Source organism: Acanthochromis polyacanthus, chromosome 15 (assembly GCF_021347895.1).
Source record: "Acanthochromis polyacanthus isolate Apoly-LR-REF ecotype Palm Island chromosome 15, KAUST_Apoly_ChrSc, whole genome shotgun sequence".
Taxonomy (NCBI): domain Eukaryota; kingdom Metazoa; phylum Chordata; class Actinopteri; family Pomacentridae; genus Acanthochromis; species Acanthochromis polyacanthus.
The window spans coordinates 16,017,172-16,043,956 of NC_067127.1; the positions used below are offsets into that span (position 1 = coordinate 16,017,172).

The window sequence follows — 26,785 nt, forward strand, 5'->3', positions numbered from 1 at the left end:
CAACAACATGGCCAAGAAAACACTGTTTTCACACACACACAAAAGAAAATGAAGAAAAGGTGGTGACTCAGAATATGTTTTGGCTATCAAGTCTGCATGAAAAAATCCTGAAATTTTCATAGCTTTATTAATTAAATATTAATTCATTACATAAAGCATTTAATTGATTAATTTAATTCGAGCTCAACAGTCAATTAACTGGCTTTGGCTATAGTGTAAAATCATGACAGAGGCTGTTTATCAAAATCTCATCTGAAATAATACAAAGGTAAAATTATTTTTAAATTTGTTTTTGTCTATGCATTTATGATGACACATTTTAATCTCGTCTTCATTTTTTAGATTTATAAAGTTTTGCATTTACCCCATCCTCTTTCTTTCTTTCTTTCTTTCTTTCTTTCTTTCTTTCTTTCTTTCTTTCTTTCTTTCTTTCTTACAGCATCAGTAACCGTACTCTTCTCTTTTTTCTCCAATATTATTTCGGGCTTTTTCGTCCACGTGCATCAATGTTTGCACTGCACGCGCTTCCTTAGCAACGTGTATCTGAACCAGGAAGTACTTGTGTCAGCTTTAGCTAACTTGCTATGGCTAGCATAGAGGAATGAAAGTGTGTGACAACAAAGTTTGTCCTAGTTACATTTATGAGCTCAGCTAGTGTTCATATTTATTAGACACATGTCGGGTAACGTCGTGCTTAGCGGGCACTGCTGTCGCTGATAGGAGAGGAGGGAAAACTGTAAGTTGGGACTGTTTTGTTGGTGTGTTAGCCAGCTGGTGGCTAACAAGCTAACGAAAACACAAGGCTGCTAGCTTGACTAGAAATAACTTACCTGTTCTCATGTGCCTGTCATGTACTTTTTATTCATCAAACAGACACGTAACGTTAAGTGAATAGCGCCAGTTTGATAACGCGAAGTTAAAATTGACGTCTGTGATGGTATATTAACAAGAGCAGTCGTTTGGAAAGTTGCTGATAACGTAAACTTACGTTAACGATATTGATAATGTCATTATGTTATGTGCAACCTTTGATCTTTGATTATGGCTCAGGACGATGAATATCATGTCTTTGATAGCTGCAAGGTAAATGTTAAGTGCATTTTTTTATTCGAGTTAGTGCTTGAATTCTCTTTAACTCTGATCACTGAGAAAGTTGATTTCTTATTAATGCATGTATTGCAAGAACTCGGAATGTGCATATACATTGTCGCTGAAACTGTAGTGTTGGTACAATAATAGTGCCATTTGTCTAAGTGGTTCGTAACTGAGAGCCTCTCTGCGTATTGTCCATCACTAACGTTAAAATCTTTTGCTATGTATTACTCCTGAATGTTAATGTTTGTATCCCCTTTCCTGTCACAGGTGTGCCATCAAAATGATTATTATACCACTGTCTGATAGGCAATGATAGGCTTGTCAAGTTATGCAGGGGTTATGGAAAGTCTAATGAATTCTGCTGAAGAGCAGCAACCCTCCTCTCCCCTGACCAACTCTTGGTCCAAAATACAGGAATCAAGCAAGAATCAGAAGCCAAAAGGTGTGGGCGGATTTGTTTTAGTGCATGCAGGTAAGAACACATCATAATTAACAAACAGAATTAGGGAAACACAGTTTATAGTATTTATTGCTGGAATTAGTGCGTCCATGGTGCACTGTAACATTACTTATCCATATACAAATTGAACAAAATATAAGCACAGCATGCAAACACTGTTCTTTTTTGGGATTTAAAGTAACAGTTAGAAATCTCTATTGTTTTGATTGGTAAAGTGTTAAATTAAGCCAACTGTGCTCCAAATATTTTTGAGCTGTTCAACTGGCGACAAGTCCTCCACTATTAAGGTAATCCACACTCAGGTGTCAGGTGCGGCTTTAAAATACGATGACCAGATGGCATGACCAGTACACAGACCCTCCTTTGAACGGTGATTAGAAAAGGCTACCTTTAAATGCAGATTTATTCAAATGACACAATGCCACAGATGAAAGAGAAAGATGAGAACAGTCCATTTGCATGCTGAATGCCTGTATGTCATTTAGGGGCACTTGAATGTCCGCAGCGCCACCATTTGTTGTTTAAAAAATCGCGTCAGACTGCTCTGGATGGACATATCCCACAAAATGTCGGCCAGCTTCATTGAGCCCTTCTAGAGGAATGGGACAACATTCTGAAATCCAATAACAAAAACCTAATTAATTCTATGTGTCACAGATGTGTGGCACAACGTAACGCAAATGGTGGAAATACTTGTTACTGACTTGTGATTTCTGATGTATGCTTCCACTTTTGATCTGGTCGGAATCATTTCCAGTGCTGTGTGTGCTTTGTTGTTTCATAATGTCCATCAGATGTAGAGATGTTGTGAGTTGGAGCAACAAATACTCTTTCCCTTATATTAAAAAGAATGGAAAGAATGTAATAAAATATCATATGCTGTGTTTATATTTTAGTTCAATATATTTTCCTTCTTTGAGAAAGTCAACTCTCTCTTTATGAATGGTCAAGCCTTTTTTCTGTTTTTTCCTTTTAGGAGCTGGATACCATTCAGAATCTAAGGCCAAGGAGTACAAGCATGTGTGCAAAAGAGCCTGCCAGCGAGTAAGTTTACTTTATAAGCATTGTCATAGCAAACTGCATGCATATATTGCCTGTAAAAAGTTTTCAACCCCCTTGGAAATTTTCCCCTTTTGTTTTTTTGCAACATCGAATTGTGTCGATTTAATTTGGATTTCCGTAAAGAGTTTATTTTCTTTTCAAGTCCCTTAATGTGAAAGTGAAAACAGATTTCTGCAATGTAAAGTTAAAAATGCTGAATATAAAATAGAAGACTGCATAATTATTCACCCCCGTGAAGTCAGCGTTTAGTAGATGCCAGTCACTGGTGAATCAGTACTATTTGCTGTAACGATGCTTCATCGACAGAAGAACACTAAGAAACTCAGTAAAAAGGTTTTTGAAAAGCATAAGTCAGGCGATGGGGACAATAAAACTTTCCAAGTCAGTGAATATCCCTTGAAGTAAAATTAAATCCGTCATTAAAAATATGGCAGACGTGAAAATCTGCCTCGAGCTGGCCATCCTAAAACCTGAGTGGCTGCTTGTTTAGGTGACCAGTGAGGGAAACCAGCAAGACACCTATGAGGCTTCAGCAGCTGAGATTGGAGAGACTGTGCATACAGCAACTGCTGATTGTTCTTCTCCAGCTTTATGGGAGAGTTGTATAGAGAAAGCCACTGTTGAAAAAAAGCTCAGATAGAGGAGAATGATTATTTTTTTTTGATCTGATGAGACAAAAATTTAGCTTTTTGGCCATCAGACACTATGTTTGGCAGGCAGCAAACACTGCGCAACCAGGCAAACACACAATCCCTACTTTGAAGTATGGTGGTATCAGCATCATGATTTGGAGGTGCTTCTGAGCAGCAGGCTCTGGATGGCTTGTAAAGTGAATGCAGCAAAGTATAGAGAAATCATGGAGGACAAGCTGATGCAGTCTGCAAGAAAACTGCAACTTGGGAAAAAACTTATTTTCCAGCAAGACAATGCGCCTAAGCAATTGAGAATCTGTGGTTAGACTTGCAAAGGGCTGTTCACTCACGATTCCTGACACAGGCTCAATGCTGGAAGTGCGACCAAAGATGCATCTAGTAAATAATGACTTGAAGGGGCTGAATACTTATGCAATCACCTATTTTAACTTGTATGTCTTTAATCAAACCCTGTGACAGACTGGCGACCTGTCCAGGGTGTCCCTGCCTTCGCCCGAGTCAGTTGGGATAGACTCCAGTACCCCCCGCGACCCTAGTGAGGATAAAGCAGTGTAAAGAGAATGGATGGATGGATGTCTTTAATCAATTGACACTTATTTGTAGAAACCTGTATTCATTTTACCACGAAAGCCATATTGAATCCTTGGATCTTCAAGGGAGGTGAAGACTTTCTATAACGGTTGTATTTGTGAAAACAAGCAACATAACTTTGCACTGTCAACATCATCAGTCTTATTTTTTATGTAATGACAGTAAATATATTTTTTCAATCTAAATAATTTGGCATTTGATAGTATTTACTCTGCTAAATAATTTTTGAATGCAAAACAACAGCAGATTGACAGTGTTCACAAAGTAGCATTTCAGGGCTTTTTTCAACAATGTAGAGGCTAAACTTACAAAAACTATGTTGGTGCTGAGAAGATCCTAGGCCTAAATATTCTGTTGAGATCCCTGTAGAAACCAGACAATACATGTTATTTTCATTTGTGTAAATATTTAATAAGTATGCTTTCATCCATACATGCAGTCGACTGATTTAGTCAATCTACTGGTTTGCAGTTTAGTTGCTCTGACTTGTTTATAATTGTGGTAACTAAAAACGGCCAAATATTGTATGTGCAAGTCATATAAGCAAACATCCCTCACTACATTTCTACAGATGATGATGTTATATCCAGGGTCTTCAAAAAGTGTTAAGGCTGCCTATTTTTTAATATTAAACTGTCTTATTTAATACACATAATGTTTTACAAACTCGCATCTTTTTTGGAATAATCCTTATCTTCAAAAATAAAGATATTGGGGATTTTCTTGATGTTTGTTAATTTTGGATCAGGTTGGGTGGGGAACATCTGTGAACAGCTGTGATTCTGTATATTTTCAGTGGGATTCCAATTTGTTTTTGGCTGTACCATTCAAGCGCTTTAAAGTTGTTGTTTTGAAGTTGTTCCAGTTTTCATTTGGCAGCATTAAGACCATTTGTTCATGGAAGAGAAGTCTTTGTTTTTTAGCATTTTAACTCCGGTTCCTTTCAAGAATGTACTTATGCTTTGTTTTCATTCATTGCTCCTTCCATCCTTACCAAAACTTAAAACAACCCCAAAGCACTGCCATTACTATTACTTACAATAAGTACAGTGTTAGATGGGTAATGAGGTGTGCTAGTTTCCACAGGATGCAGTACTTTGCATTACAGATAAATAGTTCATTTTTTAAATGGGCCTTTTGCTCGCTTGCCAACAATCATTTCTGTCAATGTTAAAACTGTTTTGCTTCCTGTGTTCTTTTTCTCACATACGCAGGGAGGCACCATGTTATATGACATGAATGATTCTGTAAAAAAAATGGAAATCAGGATTTATCTGATTGAATATATATTTTGTATGATGAAATAGAAAAATATGATGCACCATGTATGGAGTAGAAATAACTGCTTATACTTTAGAGCTACAACTAATAATGAATTCTATTGTTATTTTGTCTATTGATTAATGTGGTATTTTGTATGTAAAATGAAAATAGAGAAAAATCAGTGTTTCTGGAAGTCCAAATGTTGTATTTTGTCCCCAGCCCAAAGATATTCGCTTTACTGTTTACTATGAGTAAAGAAAACAGATCATATTCATTTTAAACAAGCTAGAATCTGAGAATCTAGATATTCTAGGCCTAAAAGCTACTCAAACCGATATCCACTGACTGTCTTTTGCTTCTTTTTTTCCAGGCTGTGGACCAGCTCAAAGCTGGGGCACTTGCAGTGGAAGCAGTGGCTGCAGCACTGGTTGAACTTGAGGTTGGTGATTATGATCCTGGGTTTATAATATAGAGTCACCATTTATTAACTCAGTATTTAGTAACACCTCATCTACATCATGCAAAACAGGCTCAGATGGGACTTTAAAAGACAGCATCCAAAAAACCTTCAGTGAGGATAAAAAATGTTCTTCAGCATGTGTTCGTGTTTGTCCAAGACAGCTTCATTCTGCTCCAGCTTCTGATGCATGTGCGCACATCCTGCTGGATGATCATAGAGGGATTTTCCTCAGTACCGGGTTGGAATAAAGATTCGGATTAACTTATCTGTGCAGTTTCAAAAGATACAGAGCAAAGCAGATGGCAAGCACTGGCATTTTTAAGGTAGATATAACATATACACTACCGTTGAAAAGTATAGGGTCACCCAGACAATTTCATGTTTTCTATGAAAACTCACACTTTTGTTCATGTGGTAACATAATTGCACAAGGGTTTTCTAATCATCAGTTAGCCTTTCAACATGATTAGCTAGCACAATGTAGCATTAGAACACAGGAGTGATGGTTGCTGGAAATGGGCCTAAATTCCATTAATAATCAGCCGTTTCCAGCTAGAATAGTCATTTACCACATTAACAATGTCTAGACTGTATTTCTGATTGATTTAATGTTATCTTCATTAAACAAAACTGCTTTTCTTTCAAAAATAAGGATTTTTCTAAGTGACCCCATACCTTTATATGTTAGTGTACATATAGTACATTTAATGCCTACAACCCCGAGCAAAAATTATGGAATCATCACTTTTGGAGGATGTTCATTCAATTGTTTAATTTTGTAGAATAAAAGCAAATCACAGACATGTCACAAAGCTTTTTATTTAAAATGCCAGCCGTCTGACCTTAAGAAACATTTTTAAAAAATAAAAACATTGTTTTCAGTCAGTAGTCAGTCACAACTGCTTTTTTTTAGATCAAGCAGAGGAAAAAATATTAAACAACTGAACGAAAATCCTCTAAGGATGGTGATTCTATAATTTTTTGCCAGGGGTTGTATAAAGAGCTCTCACCCCCCTTAGAAGTTTTCTTCTTTTGATGCTTTTCAGCATTAAGTTGTGGTTAATTTAATCTGGCTTTCTGACAAAAATGTACAAAAAAGATGTCAAATTCATGCCAAAGAAAAAACAGATTTCTACAGAGTAATATCAATTAATTCAAAATATAAAATGTGAAATACATGACTCGGGTAGTATTTACCCCCTTTAAATTGAATATATCGAAATCTTATTCCACTTTTGCTGTGACCCATATGTGAAGATACTATTTAGCAGCTACATTTCTTAGAAAGAAACCCATTAGCAACTAAACATAGAGAGAAATCTCTTATGTACTCTGTAATTGTTTTACAGAAAGTCACTCCTAAGCACCAATTTTGGTTCAGAATATTGCAAAATGTTAGTATATCTTTATATCTTGTCTTTTCTCTGTTCCTCGTCCTGTATTCAAATTTGGTTGGTCATTATTTTCTTTAGTAGAGTTATTTAAAAGTAGTTTTTAAAGCAAAAAAACATGCACATTCATTTGGGTTGTTACATAAGATACGGCAAGCTAGTGACCCTTTTTTGCCATGGTTCAGCTGAAAGAGAATGGCTTGTCCTCACCATATTAAAATGGACAGTATGACTCATCACAGATATTGTTTTATCCCAGAGTCTGTATGTTTTAATTGTTCTCAGGACTCTCCATTTACAAATGCTGGCATGGGCTCCAACCTTAATTTGTCGGGGGAAATTGAATGTGATGCCAGTATCATGGATGGAAAGTCACTGCATTTTGGTGCCGTAGGAGCCATTAGTGGTGAGTTACTGCACATGTGTTGATACTTCTGTAATACTGTGATGTTGCCGTGGCCCTGAAGTTCAGTCACCTGGACCAAAGAGTCAAGCCTTTATCACTTATATGTTTTACCTACTTACTTTCTCAGAACGACTGCCATCGTAAATCCCTATGCTGTGGGACCACCCAATTTTTCCTGGGAGGACGACCAAAAAGTGCTGTTAATATGAACAGCTCAGTATACTTGCAGAGTGTTTTCCTTTAAGACTTTCAAAAAAAGAGTTTATTTATTTATTTGTTTTATTTGCAAGAGTTCATAATTTATTCCAAACAACAGCCAGAAGGTGAAAGCGGGCATTTACCATGTAGTCCAAAAGACAACAGATTGTTTTTGTTACCACATCTGCATGATGTTAACCATATAATTTGGACACGATGAATGAAAGTTGTTTGGCTTCGATATAAAATGTGTACCTGCCAACCTGTGCTTTTCATAAGCTCTCAGAATACTGCAAGATATGTTTAAATAGTCAGCCCACTGTTCTTAGCTGTGCCTCTACAACAATGGCAGAAAAATGGGCAATGTCTATGAAAATAAACAAAATAAAGTTTGATAAACACAATGTCAACACAGATTTTACAAGTAATCAAAGCTGTGTGCTGTTCAGCTGTCCTATGGAACTTGACTGGCAGCAGAAAAAATGTTTTGAAGACTCCTCTTTTTTAATTCCATTATTTCTCCATTATGTGCTATGTTTTTGCGTAATCTAAGTACGAGTTCAGTATCTTGATTTGTTTCCGCTGAAATACCATCATTTTACCTGAACTGCCAGCTCTGTGATAATTCTGACTTTTCCTGCAGGTATTAAGAACCCAGTCTTAGTTGCAAACCGTCTACTGAGTGAAGCACAGAAAGGGAAACTATCAGCTGGCAGAATACCACCCTGGTGATTATCATGGTTAATAATTAATGTTGCGTTAATACGACTATTTCGACTTGTTAATTTTTTTTCTTTTGTCAGCTTTTTAGTGGGGCGAGGAGCACATGACTGGGCAGTCAGCCATGGGATACCACCATGCCCTTCAGAAAAAATGGCCACCAGTGAGTACTCTTGCACTGATTCACAAATATCCATTATCTAACAAATTTGTTTTCTGTAGTTGCAAAACTGACCTCAGATACTTAGAAAAAACATTTTGAAGACCTACATTGATTTATGTGGATGCAGTAGAACAAGAATATGTTGTTGTACCCAGAGTTCAGTTTGTCTGCATACAAGAGGAACAAGCGAAAGATGGAGCTGGCGGAGAAGATGGACACAGGACAAAATCAGACAAAGAAAAGACGACAATCAAGTGAAAATGTGAGTTCAGTGTTTTCAGTTGAAATATAAATGCTAATTTTATTGGAAAGAAGTGTATTCTTCCTCAGCTGAGAATGGATCCCTTCCTGTTGATGTAGAGGTAGTGTTCCTCAGTGAACAAATCCTGGTCTTTCTTCATCCCACAGCTGCTACAAAGGTGCTGAGATATGATAAGGGGTATCATTTGTGCTTAACAAAGTCCTCAGAAAACTAGAAGTTTCAGAAATCTGTTGTTGATGAAACATTGAGATCCATACAGCCTAAACTACAATTAAATTCACAAGTTTATACCATTTAATAACCAATAACAAAGTGATAATGTGCCTACATGTAACATGACCCACCACCCTCCTGTCCCATTGGCTGTCACAAAGATCAGCGTTTCCCTCAGAACCTTAGAACTATCGACAGCACAGAACACGAAATGCTAAACAGCACTTAGGAAATGTTTTTCTCGCTGTTAGTTGTGACATCACTTACACAAACTGCCTAGTTACTGTCCAAAGCAAGAAGAGAACATACAGTACCATTCAGAAGTTTGGAGTCACTTAGAAATGTTCTTATATTTGAAAGAAAAGCTTTTTTCCCAATTAACATAACATTAAATCAATCAGTAATACAGTCAAGACATTATTGATGGGGTGAATGACTATTGTCGCTGGATACAGCTGATTTTTAGTGGAATATCTACATAGGGGTACAGAGGAACATTTCCAGCAACCATCACTCCTGTGTTCTAATGCTACATTGTGTTAGCTAATGGTGCTGAAAGACTAATTGATGATTAGAAAATCCTTGTGCAATTATGTTAGCACATGAATAAAAGTGTGAGTTTTCATGGAAAACATGAAATTGTCTGCGTGACCTCAAACTTTTGAACAGTAGAGTAGGTATCCTAACTTAAAATACAACCCCTGATCTCGGTACAATAATAAAAGCAGAATAAGACACCTGGTTGTATTAAGTTGGCAGGTTTTGCTACTCACTGATCTAGCAGAAACAATGCCAAGAATATTTGTTTTGAACCCTCTCGGTAACTCTCTGCATTGAGTGAATTCTTGTCTGAGCTTTACTTGTGTTGATTTTACCTCAGTTTCTATCCATCTCTCTTTTCGTTTTCTTTACATCTTGTGGCAACAGGGCTGTTTTTCTTGCGCTAGGAAGGGTTTCTACAGTTATTCTTGTTCTGTAAATCAAAACTTCTTTGTCCCAAATGATTTTGGACACAATAGCAGATGGGATTGTTTGGGGACAGCGAGCCGTACAGGAAACCAATCTAAATGCTGATGCTGTCATAATTCTTTGGCTGTTACATAGTGCAAATGGCATTTCATTCATATCAATTCTATTCAAAATGCATGCGACTGCATCACTTGGTCTACTGAGGCTATCAGTAGTGATGAAATTTGCATGGTCCATAAATCAGGTTTTCATGCGTGAAGCTTTGTATGCAGATTCTAAACCAGCAGTCATGCATGATAATATATGATGTCAAACTGAATTCAAAAGGCTGAATATTACAAGTGCAATTTGGTGTTCTTTCTTTTATTTGCTGGTTGTCCTACAAGGAAGCACTTGTCGGAGACTTCACAACCAGGACATCAAGACAAATTCTGATAGATACAATTTCACGTTCTCACCGAGTTATCAAAGGAAATGGCATTACTGAGTTGTACGGACAGTTCCAAGAAAGGATTAGGGTGTTGACAAGAGTTAGTGCAGAGTTTCATTGCCCTGAGCAGCACGACTAGAAAGTGGCCTCATGACATTCTGAGCTGAAAGCATTTGAGAGCAAACTCATTCTGCTTTAAACTCACCGGAGCAGCACAGAATAGAGTGGGAAAGTTTATCTTGGTTCATATGTGAATTCTGTTAAATGGAGTGAAACGCGTAAATGACCACAGCCCGATATGCTTCATTAGACTGGTTTTTGAATCGTATTATGGTTTATGTAGTTCAGTTACATCAATCCTCAATATTAATGATATATACATTAAAAGAAAGACTAACAACTGAGATGGTCTGTTTGTTGATTTAGGTGATGTATGATTCAAAGATTGATTTTAGTGTCAAATGGCTAATTCACTTAAAGACAGTTAAAAGATTGAGTTGTCCTCTGTTTTCATTTGTCTCTTACAAGTTTACTCAAAAATGCCTGACCTATTTAAGATTAATACATGGCTCTTTGGTGCATTTGAACTTCCACTTAGTTGGAAACCGACACTCTAACAGTGGCTATTCGCAGGCATGCCATGTTCACAATTTTACTGTATTTTACTTTGCCTTTCATTTTTCCTCAGCTGCTGACATGTACAGCCAGTTCATAGGAAATAACCTCATTTTGTATCAAGGGAGAATATTAGAGACGAGGTTCACCACAAAATGTTATTGCAGCCTGGTTTTAATTTTCATACACGGTGTTCTTTTTATGCCCCTGTCTTTTTGCCAAGCAATAAAATCTTTCCATTCTTTATTTTAGCGCAATATAAGCACCTGTCTCCTGATGGTGTAGTCAGAGTGGTGTTCAGAGAAATCTAAAGCATATTAATACAATTCAAAAGATATCCTTGAGTTTTACAGTCATTATTTCCTGTAGATTTTTCATTTGAAGACGCTGATAAAGTATGACAGGATGGGCTTTGTAGCATCTCAGAATAGCTGGCTCGGGTTCTTTTTGGCCTCAGAGGCCTGGAGACTGGGCTGATTTAGGGGAGCACAAGACAGATGAGAAACACTGTTGCATTGTTTTTTTTGTTTGTTTTTTTTACTTTGCCTTTTTAGTCCAAGGTTTAATCAAGATCTTCAGTTTCTGCTAGAAGTGGAGTCCTGATGGTGTATCATAATGCCAATTTTCACATTTACCCCGTAGAACTCTATTTATCATGCAGTCTGACTCATGATGGTTCACAAACAAATCACTTCCAACAAAAACTGCAATCAGAGAAGGAAGCAGCTGATTGAAATTACAGCAGCACTTTTTTTTATGAAATATGAAGGGCACAGAAGAGTGATTCATAAATTCATGCAGTGCTGTCTTCATTTTGGCAACATTTTTAGTCAAAGATGACATCTGTGGTTGAAAATGTGAATGCTTATATTCCTCCTCTGTGTTGCCTGAAAATTTTACTTAAAAAATGTCAGTTGAAGATGTTCATTAATGTATGTTGTTTTCGGTTCATGTGACTCTTTTCCTTACTGCGATGTAGGAAAATGGCTCAGGGTGCCTCGACACAGTCGGAGCTGTTGTGGTCGACCTGGAAGGGAATGTAGCAGCAGCAGTGTCCAGCGGAGGTCTGGCTATGAAACATCCAGGCAGGGTTGGCCAGGTACTGAGGTCCTCTTCTCCCTTTTCTCTGTCCAAGTTTTTATTCACTTCTTTAAATGATACATTTGTATGTAACTCCATGAAAGATTAATCATGTTTTTGGTTCGAGATGACTTCAACTGTAGACATGTCTTTTGTTGTATTTCTCTAAAGGCCATACATGCGCTTTCTGTGAAATTCTAATGATATGCTGCTTGCAGTAACTGCAGCTAGTGCTCTTTTCCTTGCTTAAAGTATCTGAAATCTAAGGAGAAAGATCTATTATCAAATTATTGGACCTGTTGTTTGAGGATAATTTGATATGACTTGTGAAAAAATAAGTACAAATGATTTATATTGAGTCATTTGGAGATCTTTTGAAGTCCTTTTGCAGACCTACATCCACCCACAAGATTTTTTCCAAGACCTCAGAGATCTCTTTAGATCTTGGCATGATGACACCCAACTCACTTCAGTAGCAAAGAGAACACCAGGCCTTCAATGCCAGAGGTTTAAATAAGACACCTTCCAGCTGTCACTCTCTGTAGCCTTGATTGTACCCCCTTGTGGATGCAGACAGCTGTGCACATGGCAGATGCTTAGTTGTTGTTTAGGGCTACTTTCTGGTGTCTTTGTAGTCCACTAGTAGGCCTCCATTCCATAGTTGTGCAGTAGGTTGACATCTATGTATTTACTTGTACTTGTGGATGCAGAAAGCAGCAATGGCCTCTGGAAGATCTAATCACTGGTGCAAAATCTGAAACTACTCATTCTAATTTTACGGATTTAAAAGTGTGTACTTACTGTTTCTGTGCGGATTGAAATGCTGACAATTTCAGGTAGCAGTACATACCAAATGCCTATTCAGCAACATACAGGAAACACTTCAGAAAGTTAGTGAATAACTGCTGACAGCAATGGAACGTCCAACAGCTCAGGACCAAAGCACAGCAAAAGAAAGCCGTTGTGCATTGGATGTATTATTATTTCCCTACCTACTGAAGCAGATTGAGGAAATCCACTGATAGTGAAATTGGCAAACTCACAGTGAAAATACACACATTTGTCAGTCATTCCAGATACAGCTCATATGTTTACAAACATAAAAGCTGCTTGAGATGTGTGTGATTTCATTTGCTGTTGATGGAGCTAGTGAGAAAAATAATAGAGTCGGAATGTAATGACTGATTTGTTTTTTGAGACAGGCGAGTGAAAGATGTCCGAATGTCAGAATCACTTTGCATTGTGGATTTCCTTTTTGTGTTATCAAATAGCCAGTCAGAAATGCAACACTAGCAAGTGGAAAGATTGAGGCTGGAAACAGTTAATTTCTTGCCAACAAATTAGCCACTAACAACTTAGAAGGAGATAATTTGCCAGGGTTCTGTGCTTTGAGAATTTTGATAGTTAAATGGATCAATGGGCCTTTAGAAAGACTGAACGCAGCAGATTGGAGTTTTCAGCCAGCAGCTGTACCAAAGAAGCCTCCCCCAGCTTTGTGTTCCCCATCCCTTGTGTTTCTCTTTGCTGTCGCTACTATTTGATGTAATTAATAGAACTAATCTAAACTCAGATATTGTAAAGTAACGACTCAACCTGCTACAGATTCATTTAATTATATACTGGGGCTCTGTTTTGTGGTGTTAACGCAGAATCTGGTGAAACAGTTTTATGCAGAAAGTCTTTTACTTTGAGTCATGAGTTTCTATTAAAAGCAGCTTAACTGGGAGAACAACAACAACATGGGGCTAAAGTGAGTGAATGAATCAGTAGGATTTACTGCCTTCACCTAATCATCACTCCTGATGTTAGGAAAACTGAAACTCTGAGCAACAGAGCTGTTAGTATGGCCTGCTGTTCTGGAGTGGTTTAAGATGTAGAAATATAAATTGGCTTACCTCAGCCAGTACTGTAAATCCATCACTGTATGATACTTACAGCAAAAACAAAAGAAAAAGCCTTTTTCAGTTTCTTTTTCTGTTTTCTCAGGCTGCTCATTATGGATGTGGCTGCTGGGCTGAAAATGCTTGTAATATGAACCCTTACTCTACAGCAGTGAGTACCTCAGGTATACCAGCACCATCTCTACAACTGACTTTGCTGTTGTGTATGTGTGTATGTTTGTGTAACGTTTCCTCTTGCTGTTACCGTTTACCACCAGCCCGCCTTTTGTTTTTGTGATGATATGAATCAGCACCAGTGAGTCAGGTTTCAAAAAGCCCGATAATACTTTCCAATGACCTCCAACCGTTCCTGCTGAGTGATTCTCATCAGTCACTTCCTCAACTGATTGAGTCATCATACTCTACTCTTTGTTAGTCAGCTGCATGCCAGGTGCATTGCAAAGCTCTGTGGATTTGCAGTGACATGGGACACCTGTTGTAGATATGATAGAAGGAGAGCTGCTGGGAGTGCAGCATAAAAATGGCAAATTTGCAAAGTGCAGTCATCTAGATTTAAATAATATCTTTGTGCATATAAATGACTGATGTTACACCTGTCAATTACATCAGCTATAAGATGCTTCTTTAAAGTCCAAACAGTATTTTTATATCTTAAGTATTTTGTGTTATGGTAACAATTTAAAAAAAATGCATACACACATGCTTGGAGATCAAGTAGCTGGCCATCATCAATTCTGGATAAATGTATGTTTTAAGAGGTTTTAAAATAATGCAGTTTATTACTGTTAAGATTTGACAAACTGTTAAATGTTGTTCATACTTTGTCACAGAAAATCAGAGGTAATAAGGCAATAAGCTTTTTATTATTCCACAATTCTCTGGTACAACAAAGGCACTAAACTGATGAAAAATAAGAGAAAGTGCCCTTCAACTTCATCTGCAAAAATTACCTAAAATGTCTGGATGAACTCACAGCTACAGCAGATAATGAAGCTCATTGTGAGGATATTTTGCAGCTATAAGTGAATATCTCATGAATATAAGAGCATCATGACAGAAAAGCAGCTCTTCAGAGCAGCTGTTTTTATTAATGAAACACAGATCTTCCATAGGGCTAAAGATGGTGACATGTACACTTGACATAGTATTATTTCAGATGGCAGAAATTGACTTAATAGAGTGATTGTCAGCATTGTCTTAAACCTCTAACACTATCCGTAAGCCCTGGCTCTTTCGGCCTTAAACTAATAAAGCCATTAGGACAAAGACATCCTTTCCTTTCAGGGTCAATCTGCCAAGTTGAAAACAAGTTGCATTCTTCTTGAACATATCTATACAACATATACAGCCATGCCTTGATGTTTCCAGAAATGAGAATATGTGCCTGTTTTAGCTGAAGGCAACATTGCTGATTGTGAGCTGTCTGGTTTTGAATGCGGGGCTATATTAGCCCACTTCTTTAAGATGCGTAGACATCTGCGACATGGCTTCTGGGGAACATTAAAAACCTTTTGATGTGGATGTGTAGCCTAATGCATTTCAGTGCAGATGAGCTGATTCGATGGGACAGGCTGAAGCTTGAGTTGTATGTACTTGGACGACTAAGCGTTTTGCACATTTTTACACTGCGCTAAAGCTCACTTGAATATATGATCCGCAACAATTGCTGAGACATTTAGTGTGGTGCAACAATAAAATCAGTTATGCAAACCATTTATTTAACATTGCTTAGGAGTTTTTACTGATATCATAACCGTAGTTCTCAAAGGCCCAGTATGATATCTGCTCTTTAGAAAGACCCACAATGTAAACCTCTGTCTGGCAGTTCTGTCGGCCTCTGGTACATTTCACTGCAACAAAAAATGACAACAAACCGCCTTAATGTAGCATTACTTTTATGGCCACAACATTAAAACCACCTGTCAGATATTTTGTAGGTCCCCCATGTGCCGCCAAACAGATCTGACCCATCGAGGCATGGATTCCACAAGACCTCTGAACATGTCCTCTGGTATTAAGCACTAAGTTGAAAGGTAGGGCCTCTATGGATTAGACTCTTTTTCTCCCAGCACTTCTCACAGATGCTTGATGGGATTGAGATCTAGAGAATTTGGAGTCCAAGTGAGCAACTTTAACTCTCGATCATGTTCCTGAATTCATGCTTAAACATTCTTATCCTTGTGAAAGAGGCCTCTTCCATCAGGGAATATTGTTCCTATGACGAGGTACATGAATACCTTCACCCAAGATTTCCCAGCAGAAAATTGCTCTTGAAGTCAACCTGTGCCCACCAGCTTACTTTCTTCCCATAATTCTGCTGCAGCCTTCTGCCACCTTCTGCCGTTGCTCTGTCATCCAGTTCTGATGCTTGCATACCCACTGTAGGTGCTTTCAGTGGGTGGCAGGGGTCTGGAATTTGAGCTTTTTTTTTTTTTTTTTTTGTGGTTTGCGCTACAGTAGCTTTTCTGAGGGATTGGACAACATGTGCCAGCTCTCGCTCCCCACGCTAATCAATGTGCTGTTGATGCTCATGACCCTGTTGTCACTTCATTGATTGGCCTTCTTTGGACCATTGCACACTGGGATTATCCCATGAGACCTGTCACTTTGGAGATTCTCTGACCCAGTTATTGCAGTCATAATGGGACCTTGTCGGCGTCACTTAGATACTTGTACTTACCCCTGTACCCTGCCTTCAGCACATCACCTTCAAAACTGGCTGGTCACTTGCTTCCTAATAAATCTTGCCTCTTTACAAGTGCCATTGTAATGAGATCATCAGTACTGTTCACTACACCTGTCAGTGGTTTTAATGTTGTTGCTGTTAAATGCGTTCTCGTGGTTTTGTAACTGCAATTTTGTTTGGTTCATTTTTATCTATGACCAAGCACGATGCCAGTTTTGGTATTGAAGGTGTGTGTTGTCAGCAACTTAAAGGTGATAGAGCCGGACGTAATTCAGTGGGTCCATCTTGTATTTGTTGCATTAACCAAGCAATATAAGACTATTCTCTTCGTAATCATTTACGTTTATCGATTATCTAAGTAGATGTAGTGTAGATGTTTTCTTTCTATGTGTTTTACCTCTTCCTGGACTCCTGTATTGTGGCTTTGCCTCGATGTTACTTAAAAACAGCCAGCCTTATGGGTTCGGAGAGCATAATGTGTGTTCCAGTACAACACCTGTTTTTAATTTCCTAACATGAAAGGCGTTCCCCCTAAAGGAAACAGAAAAACAATAATTTTCATCCCGACCCTAAATGTCACTTGTTCTGCCTTTCACCTCACCAACACTTTGCTCATCCACACACCCTCCCTCTCCTTCCATTCTCATCAGTTTTGTAATATGCGGGACGATGTTTTACTGCTTCATCTGACCTTTGCTTTGCTGTGGCCAGTGAGAGAACAACTCACAAATTCACTGTTTACCCTTGCTTCCGTTGGTTTCTGCATACCATGCCTATGTTTGTTGACCTCTTTCTTTTGCATTTTTGTTTTGGTGAATTGCTGCTTTAGTCTGGGCTTCTCACTGCAGTTCCAGTTCAAGTGTATTTGTGCTGCCATCATATTCAGTTCCTTTTGGACAGAGGGATTTATGGTAAACACAGTACAAAAGGGACAGTACTTGGCCGGTCAAACTTGCAGCTTTCCTTAAAAAAAGAACTTCAAGTTGCTCCAGGCGTTTGGTCTCCACAGTTACCAACCTGCATTCAGTTCTGTTTTAGTTACCTGATTTTTTATGGGGCCTTCATTTGTGTTTACAGAAACAATGAGGCTATATTCCTCAGCCTTTATGGGTTTTCACAGGAGTTCTTGCCAGATGTGTTTTGTTTTCAATTTCTTGTCTTTTTTCCCCCTTCATATGGGCAAACCGAACATTTTAGAAAGACTGCATGGTAAACATGCAGCCTGCATTCAGTATCTGACTTTTCCTTAGAAACAGCAAGATGTTGGCATTTGATGTTAGACCTTGAAGCAATAAGTGGCATATTATCTTAGATATGAAAAAGCACACCTGCTATGGTTTGACTTGGAACTGGTAGAAGATAAGGTGAGATATTGTGCAGGCTTCTCATGTTTTTTTATGGTTCCTAGTTTACCTTAATGCTCAAAAAATACTTTCTCTCTTTGGACTATATACCACATGCTGCATAAATGGACTCTATCAGTGAGATTCAGGTGCTAAATAGAGTCAGCTGGAGACTACTTGACATAATTTAGGGGATTAGGTTTTAGTATAGATAAAATCACACATCTTGACACACACATTCTATACAGCAATTTTCATCTGTTCGGCATACAAACAGGTAAAATTATAAGTCAAACATTTACCATACAGTCACTACTACTGTTTGATGTCTTGACTCTCCTGTTGGACGGCAGTCGAATACAAATTGTCTCTTCTTGTTTACCCTTCACATTTAAATAAATCATGTTTTGACTTAGTCATTTGATCCTAACAGGGAAAATCCTGTTTCTAAAAATACATTTTATGGTGACATGTAAATCTAAAACCTATTAACATTAGAAATGATGCGTAAATGTGTCGTGGTGATACATGTTGCAAGTATGCATGCACACCCTGCAGTTACACAGAGAGCCAGCTATAGCACACAGTTTACAGAAGTGGAATTAATACTTGGTGGTTTGCTGTTTCAAATTCCCAGACCAGCTGGGATCGGGGCAGGGAAAACTAAAACACAAACCCTCCCTCCACAATTACTGTCAGTGTGCCCTTGAGCAAGGCAGCTGTACTTGGCAGTCCCTAGGTGCTGTCAGTGTTACCTGAAATAATAAAGCTTAATTACATTTAGAAGAACATGCCAGAATGACTGCAGTAGCACTTTTTTATGAGCTGAAAAACCAAATCCTTTAATTTCACAATATTTTCCATTACGTAACTTAATAAACAGATGTATTAGAAAAATGTGATCTCTTTGAAAGGTTTTCAATATCAAAGCATAGTAAGTGGTAACCAGGAAGTGTTTGTACATTTTAATCTCTTCAATATTCACTTAAACATCAAAATGTGATTACCACACACAACTAGTGTTTTGAAAGTCTGATGTTTCTGTGTCCTGTCCAGAGTGTTTGGGCTACGTGTGCTACAATCTCTAAAAGTTAACTCAGTTGTCGTGTGTCTTTTGTCAGGCTGTGGAGAGCATCTGATTCGCACCATGTTGGCACGTGAGTGCTCTGCTGCAATGCAGTCTGAAGATGCCCACCAAGCACTGCTGGAGGCTATGCAAAACAAGTTCATCAGTGAGTCGCCCACATGTAGTCTGATTACCACTCCTTTCCATACACACACAGATTTGTCAGCCAAGAGCGTGTTTGTGAAAAACACATTGAGAGAATTAAACAAACAGATGTTGCATAACATAAGGAATGAGCAAACAACTGGAAACGCTGGAAATAACAGAATCAGAAGAGGCGGCTTTTGATTTATGGCTCCTTCTCACTGTTTAAACAGGACCTTCAGATGTTCCACACATTATAGCTGACAGCCACAGATAATTTTGGAAGACATAATTGTTTTTGTTGAGAGTTTATGTGAAGATGTAATTTTTTGCCATATTCTCAGAAGTGGTCAGTTTTAGAAAGTCTAGTTAACTGAGTTTGCTGCGCCTGGGAATGACCACTGGGACAGTTCAGTGCAGAGGAAGAAAGGACATGTGGAAACATGTGGTGGTTTCTCCCTTGTTCTGGCCTCCTTTAGAAGTCTGTCCCAGTTTGGCTTTGTCATGGATATCTGTAACACCGAGGACGGACTGAATGAAGTCAGTCTGAAGTTAAAACTTCTGTTGTTTCTTTTACAATGCACATGAAGTTACACAAAGAGCCATAAATTCTGCCGTTGCAGAACCAATGATGAAGTTGAGTGAGAGATTTCCACTCTTGTAGTGGCTTCCAAGATATGTCAGGTTCTCTGAAGAGATTGTCTTTAACCACCAAACCAACATCAGATATCCTCAGATGTTATTGTGTAATGCAGTAACTCTAATCATATAGTTACATCTTCAAAACAGAGACACACAAATACTCAGATTCTCCACAATAGTTCCATTTTTTTATTGCTGTTGACAAAATAATTACAGCAGAATCAAACTGATCTCTTATTTACAACATGAAAAGATGTTACGAGTTATTATGGAACGTTTATCAAAAAAATTCTATTAAAATGTAGAACAAATACCAGGCTTTTATGTGAATGTTGTTCAGGCTACACACAAAAAAGTGTTTATAGTGTGAAGGAAACATTACAACATGGAACCAAAATCTGTGTGAAATGCAACAAAAGAACAATGGTATGCAGACACAATATTTTCATCAAATGCGCCACTTGGACTTGTTTTCCTTTTGCTTGTTGCTGTTTTCAGACAGTTCAAGACATGCTATAGCTGTTTATAGTTTGTTCTTTTCCAAACTGAGCCCTTTTTTCTTTTATTGCACCACACTAATCACCCAATCCATGTTTTTTTTCTGTATAAACAACACCTCATTCAAGTTTGTCTCTTCTGAAATTTAGTCAGGAAGCAAGAGAGGTTCTCATTCCACACAGTGATTTTTCTGTTTTGTTGTTTGAAAGGATGCTATTTAGTCTGATATTTTGTTCTTCGAATGGAATATTATGTTACAGTAGTGCATGCAGTGTGGTGAGTTCAAAAAATAAACTACCTGTCATTCACCTATTATTATCATACCCACACAAAAGTGGTGAAATATTTGCATTTAACAGTTTGCCAAATAAATAAATGCATCAAGGCAGAATAATTGCTTTCAGGTGTTTAACTTGACTACAAAAACAACTTGAATAGAAAGATTTTTTTTTTCTCGTAAACCACCTCAATTTTAAAGGCTTGAGTTTTGTCTCAGTTTTTTATTTTTAATTTACTATTTTTCAGTTTGTTATCAGAACACCCATGTAATATCCTGTGTGTGTTATAGTGGGGAACTTTAAGTATAAGATATTTTATTGAATAACAAGAAATTTCTTTTCCGTGTTTATGCCACATTTAGCCATCACAAGTGTTCTGCTTTCTTCTTTCTGTGCCCAGGCTCACCCTTTCTGACCAGTGAAGATCGTGTTCTGGGTGGGGTAATTGTCTTGCGGTGCTGCAGATGTGTGGAAGCTCAGCCATCTCAAAATATTCAGGGTATCTTGGGTAAGACGTTAATAATTTCAAGTCTGATCACGCTCAGCGCTCCACGCCACAGATAATCGTAGGCAAAGATTTGGCTGTGAATATGTATAAATCTATCCTTAGATAAATGGGAAGAGGGGGAGGAGGCACTGTGACTTTCCTGGCAGGTGGTCTGTGTTTTAACTTGCACAATCAGGCTCTGGTTTCACACCCTTCATCTCAGATTCAAACAGAGACCTCCCACTATGGAATCAACCACTAATCTTTAGACAAGCGGAGGCCTTCTGGATACTGCCCAGTTTGGCTGATTGTATTGACAGATCTGGTTTCTTTACCTGGAGCTTATGAGAATGCTCCTTCTTTTTGCAAAGCTACTTTTCACGGAATTTGACTGAGTTCTGTGTGAGGCTTGGGCCACAGGACTTACTACGGGATTTGAATGTTGTCTTTGCTCTTTGTGCAAATTCTGACATACTACACAATAAATCAAATCCTCACTTCAACAGAGAAGGGCAGCAGAAAGTAGAGTTTGATGAGGAAGTAAACAGAATGGCAAATGACTGGTGAGTTTGTATTGTGCATTATGTCACCATGACAAATGACCTGTTCTGAAGTGACTGTTATATGGGAGGAATGAGCCAGTTTAAAGCTTTATATGGACTGTTTGGACTACCTCAGATTGCTGCGGACTGTTGATTTACAAGAATAAGCACCATGTCAACCACATCCTTACGATGCTGTAATTGGGTTTCCACTTCAGCTCTCAGGTTCTACCTTCCTCTGTAGTTATGTCACAAACTGCCAGTCTTATATTTTCATGATAATGGGCATGCTCAAAGTTTACTACATTGAGTCACCTGCCAAATGTTCTCCTCTGGCAGATGGCTACCAATTTCTGTCTACTTTGTGAAACTGAGCTTTTAAGTTAGTAAAATAGTCCTTTCTCTCCGCTAATCCTAGCCCGCCCTGCTTTGTATTTTAAAATATTCAGTATACATATCTGTGTTAATGCATTTTCTCTTTTTAACTCTGTTTTAACCTTTATATCCGTGTTCTTTCACAGTGGAGTTCCTATGGAGTCACACCACAGAGAGCATGTGTGTTGGCTACATGTCAGCCCAAGACAGCAAAGCAAAGGTGAGCATACCAATTAGCCAAATAATCAAAATGTTTTGCAGTGAATTTTAAATACACTTCTTTGTTCTTACGTCTTCCTTGCTCCTAGTTTGTCCTGTGTGATACATATGCATCACTGGAAGTGGCTTGAAAGTAGATGCTTCTTTCATAATTTATGAGAACTCATTTATCTCCTCTTTAGACTTTGAGTGATCATTTTGGAAGACTGTTTTGCATCAAATTTTGAAGGATGAATAATGTTACAGAATCAAAAAATTGCTCTGTTTTCTTATTATGTTTAATGTAGTAGATTTGTAAGCTGTGAATGAATATATCACAAGAAAGGTGTTTCAGCCAGAAACCTGTCCTGTGACAATTCCCTCAGACAAAATTACAGGTAAAATAATTTGTGCATTGTATGTTGGTCAGTTCATCTGTCCTGGGTAATGAATATCATTTTTTTCCATCAATATTAAAATTGAGATATGCCGTTGATCTATGCAAATGAATATATCATGTACCAAATGCATTTAAAAAGGCTTTTAAAAATGCATGCAACAGCCCTGATGTTTTCAGGTTATCCATCCATCCATCCATCCATCCATCCATCCATCCATCCATCCATCCATCCATCCATCCATCCATCCATCCATCCATCCATCCATCCATCCATCCATCCATCCATCCAAGTCTTTAGCATAAGATATCTTAGCAAACCGCCATGGGAACTTTTTTATATTTGGCAGGATGAACTGATTAGCATTTTATGGCCAAAGGACAAGCCCACTGTGACACAAAGACTAATTATGACAAAATTTCACACAAATGTCTAATAGAATTAAAATTCAGAAGTTACAACATTTTATATCCAAAAGGTCAAAGGTCACATTCACTGTGACATTATAGTATTCTTGAAAAGCACTTTTCTGGTCATTATTCAACATCACAATTCAGAAGGAGGCAGTCAACAGAAGGGGCATTGTGACCGTATTTCACATTATGTCGGAACTTGAATTTGTGTGCCTAATCTTGGACACCCACCATGAAGCTGTAATGATTGCATGAATCATTACTGATTTCTTTGGCTCATGTATCACTGTCACTCTGTATGAGGACAGTGCACTGTTGTTCAAGTTTGGTTCGGATTTCAAAGTGTTTGCCCTCCGTCCCTTGTCCCTGCCCCCTCACCCATCCTTTCTTCTCTCATGGTCTGACTCTCTCATCACACCCTCTCTTTGGCCACTACCTGGTCCTAAAGTACCATAAAGTTTACTGAGAGTCAAGCACCAATGGGGATATCAGTATCAATCTGCATATTTGTCAGATGTGCTCTTTGTGTAGGGCTTTGCGGTGGAATGTGAGCATGCAAGCTTTCCTGTCATGCCAGTGCCAATGTGAGCAGAACACAGTGAACTATGTACTTTGACCAAACTCTTGTGTGTAAGTTTTTTATTTAGTTTGCATTCTTGCATAGTGTATGTTTAACTAGCAGCTTAGCAGGTGTTAACATAGGCTAGCAATACTTGCATATGTACAATAAACTATTGTTTATGTACTTTCTGAATATCATAGTGCATTTATTGTACCTCACTGTAGATATAAAACAGTATTTATAACTGATGTATCAAAAAGTACAGTCCTACAGCAGTATCTATGTTCTCATAATAAAAATAAATGATAGTTACACATATGAAGAATTTAATAACATGCTGTGACTAGTGAAGCAGAGGATGGTGTGATATTAAGTAGATAAGAGGGAGAGTTTGGTGGCCAAGACGACGAGACAGTATGGACTCGAAGTCAAGTCAAAAACATGAAAGAGTCATATTTTGTGCTCTTCCACTACTCTACAAAATTCATTTTTCCCACAGTGGTTCAAGCTGCTCCATCCATGGTCTTGGAAATGTTGCAGAGAACTTGGAATCTATAGCCCTAGCTACTACTTAAAATCTAAACTCCAGAAACTTCCGGATCTGGACACCTCAGGAGCATAAAATACCTTTAAAATCTAGCGTGGTGGACTGGTCTCCCAGCATCACTTCATTGAGAAAAGCTTTCAAAAGGTTCTGTATAAAATCAATATGCTCAGTGGGTGCAGATCCCGGAATATCATCTGTCAGTAGTGGTTTCTGCGTCTCTTGGGGGAGGGTATCCACTTCCTCTTGAGGGGCCATTGGTGACACAGTGATATTGGAGAGTGCAGCCAAGAACACAGCTGCTCCACCAAACCTTACACCACTCTATCAGAGACTTGAGTAGCTAGTTGTGAGAGTGAAGCTGTGAAGCTCTGATATGCCTCTTTGCTTTGCCATCTGCATACCAGAGCAGCTGGCTGTTCTATCCTTCATGCCCCCAGACTTGGTACAAAACAAGGTTTCACTCATTGGTCCCCAGCTGGGCCCAGAGCTGGCCACTGAGGGGATTCCATAACGCCCAGAATCTGTTTTTTTTCTGCATTCTGGTGAAGTTCAAAGAGCTTGAGATGGGAATTCTAATGTGGCCAGGCTCCAGCTATGATGTCTGCTGTGGTCTGTATGCCATGGAGGTCCAGGAGGTGGCAAGGTGTCCAAGGCCTTGATGGTAAAGCTGTGGGGAACGTCTGCTGCATAGGCTGTTTGGGAAAAAGGTCTGCAGTGGACTTCAGTCCTCCTGTGAAGCAAAAGTCTTTATCTTGCTATCTTGAACTACAACACTGGGAGCAGAACAAATAGTGATGAACACGTTCTTTCAGCAACGACTTCATCGGCTGTGCTATCATAAATCCTTTTTAAAGAATACCGAATAAGGACTAGCGTTTCCATTGCTTTTTGCCTGAAGTAATTATTCAGATTTAAGTATGTGTGCACCACATCATGGCAACGTCACTTCCCAAAGGCAGTGGCCTCCCCTGTCAAGACAGTGTGCTCCACTGTATTGCAAAATCTGCTCACATACAGCATACATACAACATGACGAAGAAGCCAAGGTGTCAACCTGACCTACAGTTTCTCCACATCCCAGTCTGGATGAGCAGTCATGCCGGATCCACACAGCACCCAATCCGCAATCCTATATTACCCGAAGGATTTGCTGCCAACATCCTGGTGCCAAACAACACAGGATCCCCCTCCAAGATGCACCATGTCCATGACCTGACAGGTCAGAGCTGTTCTGATGCATGAAAATCACCTATACATTACTGAGCAGGTGGTTTTATTGCTTTGACTGATTGGTGTAGAGCCAGAGCCATCTACAGCCTCAGCTGCTATTCTACAGACATTCCTCCCATTCCTTTTAGCTGGGCATTTCTAACCAGCCAGAGTCCATCTTCCACTGCTTTTTTGTGATAAGAACATGAAAGGGCTGATACACGGTAGCTGGAGTATTTAGGATAGAGGTCATACTGGAGTGCTGCTATATCTGCTTTCCTTCTCTGTTTGGTGTTCCAATTCAAACATTTTTAATGATAAAATTTTCTGAATTAGTTTGAAAAGTTGGATTTTGGACCAAATATTAGACACTGCTCTTGTCAGATTTTCTTGCTTTTCAATTAGATGTTGTTTCTGAAGAAAGTCTAGTCTGTGTCCCAGTCCTTCTTAGATTAGACTGTACAATAGCAGCAGTACTGCAGAGAGCAAGCATCTGGTTTTATTCAGACGCTCACCTGTGTTTGCACTGGATAGACATCAAAACATCGAGCTATGTTTTACACAGCTACACAGAGCTGCATGGACAAGCCAGTTGCGGCACTTCTGAAACAGTTAGACTATTGTTTTATGATTGTCGCGATTCCACAGATGAAAGAAAAATGTAGGATCCCCAACACCACTGCCATGGCTCAGTTTCCTCCTCCTGGACATCATTACCACTATAAAGATTTTTCTGCTCAAATTGCATAAGGCCAGAGAAAATCAAATGGCATGCAATTCAGGCCTCCTGGTTATTTTCAGCTTTGAGTATTACACGACGTGTCTTTTTTTTATGGTACTTTTTACGGTACATGTTGTTTTTATTATCCATCTTGCCAGGAGAATAAATAGCATATGATTGTTTTTTTATTGTATTTTAAAAGAGAAGAATGTAAAAACCACAATACAAAAACAACAGCATAGTCCACATGCTAAATTTACCCTTTGGTCTACACTGTGGTGTTAATGTGTGGCTTCTCTAGCCCCTAAACACATTCATATCACCAAAGAATGTTGTTTTTCTCCGACAGATACAATGGAACTGTGTTTTCATGTTATATTTTGACTCATTTGTAGCTCTGTCATGTGGTCACTTCAGTCACTGGGTAACGAGCTGACAACAGCCTCACTGTAGGTTTGCATGTCTCCGTATTTTTTTTTCTGTCTATCTAGCCCAACTATCACATCTCTCTATATTTCTTTGCTCTTCTTTTAACTCCACTGACTTCATAATTAGTTTATGCTGCTTCTGTATACATAGATTCCACAACAAGGACTCAAGGAGGTGCTGAGATGGACACCATGCCCACCATGTTATAAACAGTATAAATCCATTTTGAAGGGCTCAGATCGTGCTTGGGATTTCAGTTGCAGTGTTCACACTTTGCAGCCAAAATAACTAACCACTTACACTGTGTAGCATTAG

At 38.6% G+C, this 26,785-nt stretch overlaps 1 protein-coding gene across 3 annotated transcripts in view; it reads left to right on the forward strand.

The window, feature by feature from the left end:
- Positions 1–542: 542 nt before the first annotated feature.
- tasp1 (taspase, threonine aspartase, 1) overlaps positions 543–26,785 on the forward strand; it is a 31,618-nt gene continuing 5,375 nt past the window's right edge. Inside the window, exons 1-13 of one of the 3 annotated variants that reach the window (XM_022198428.2) lie at positions 543–736; positions 1,363–1,567; positions 2,532–2,599; positions 5,495–5,563; positions 7,261–7,381; positions 8,223–8,307; positions 8,383–8,462; positions 8,618–8,724; positions 11,931–12,050; positions 14,018–14,096; positions 19,083–19,193; positions 20,990–21,097; positions 22,140–22,213. In XM_022198428.2, the coding sequence (XP_022054120.1) occupies positions 1,405–1,567; positions 2,532–2,599; positions 5,495–5,563; positions 7,261–7,381; positions 8,223–8,307; positions 8,383–8,462; positions 8,618–8,724; positions 11,931–12,050; positions 14,018–14,096; positions 19,083–19,193; positions 20,990–21,097; positions 22,140–22,213 (1,185 nt within the window). In that variant the 5' untranslated portion in view covers positions 543–736; positions 1,363–1,404. The remainder of the gene's footprint in view (positions 737–1,362; positions 1,568–2,531; positions 2,600–5,494; positions 5,564–7,260; positions 7,382–8,222; positions 8,308–8,382; positions 8,463–8,617; positions 8,725–11,930; positions 12,051–14,017; positions 14,097–19,082; positions 19,194–20,989; positions 21,098–22,139; positions 22,214–26,785) is intronic. The other 2 variants (XM_022198430.2, XM_051959984.1) reach the window with 2 other exon arrangements.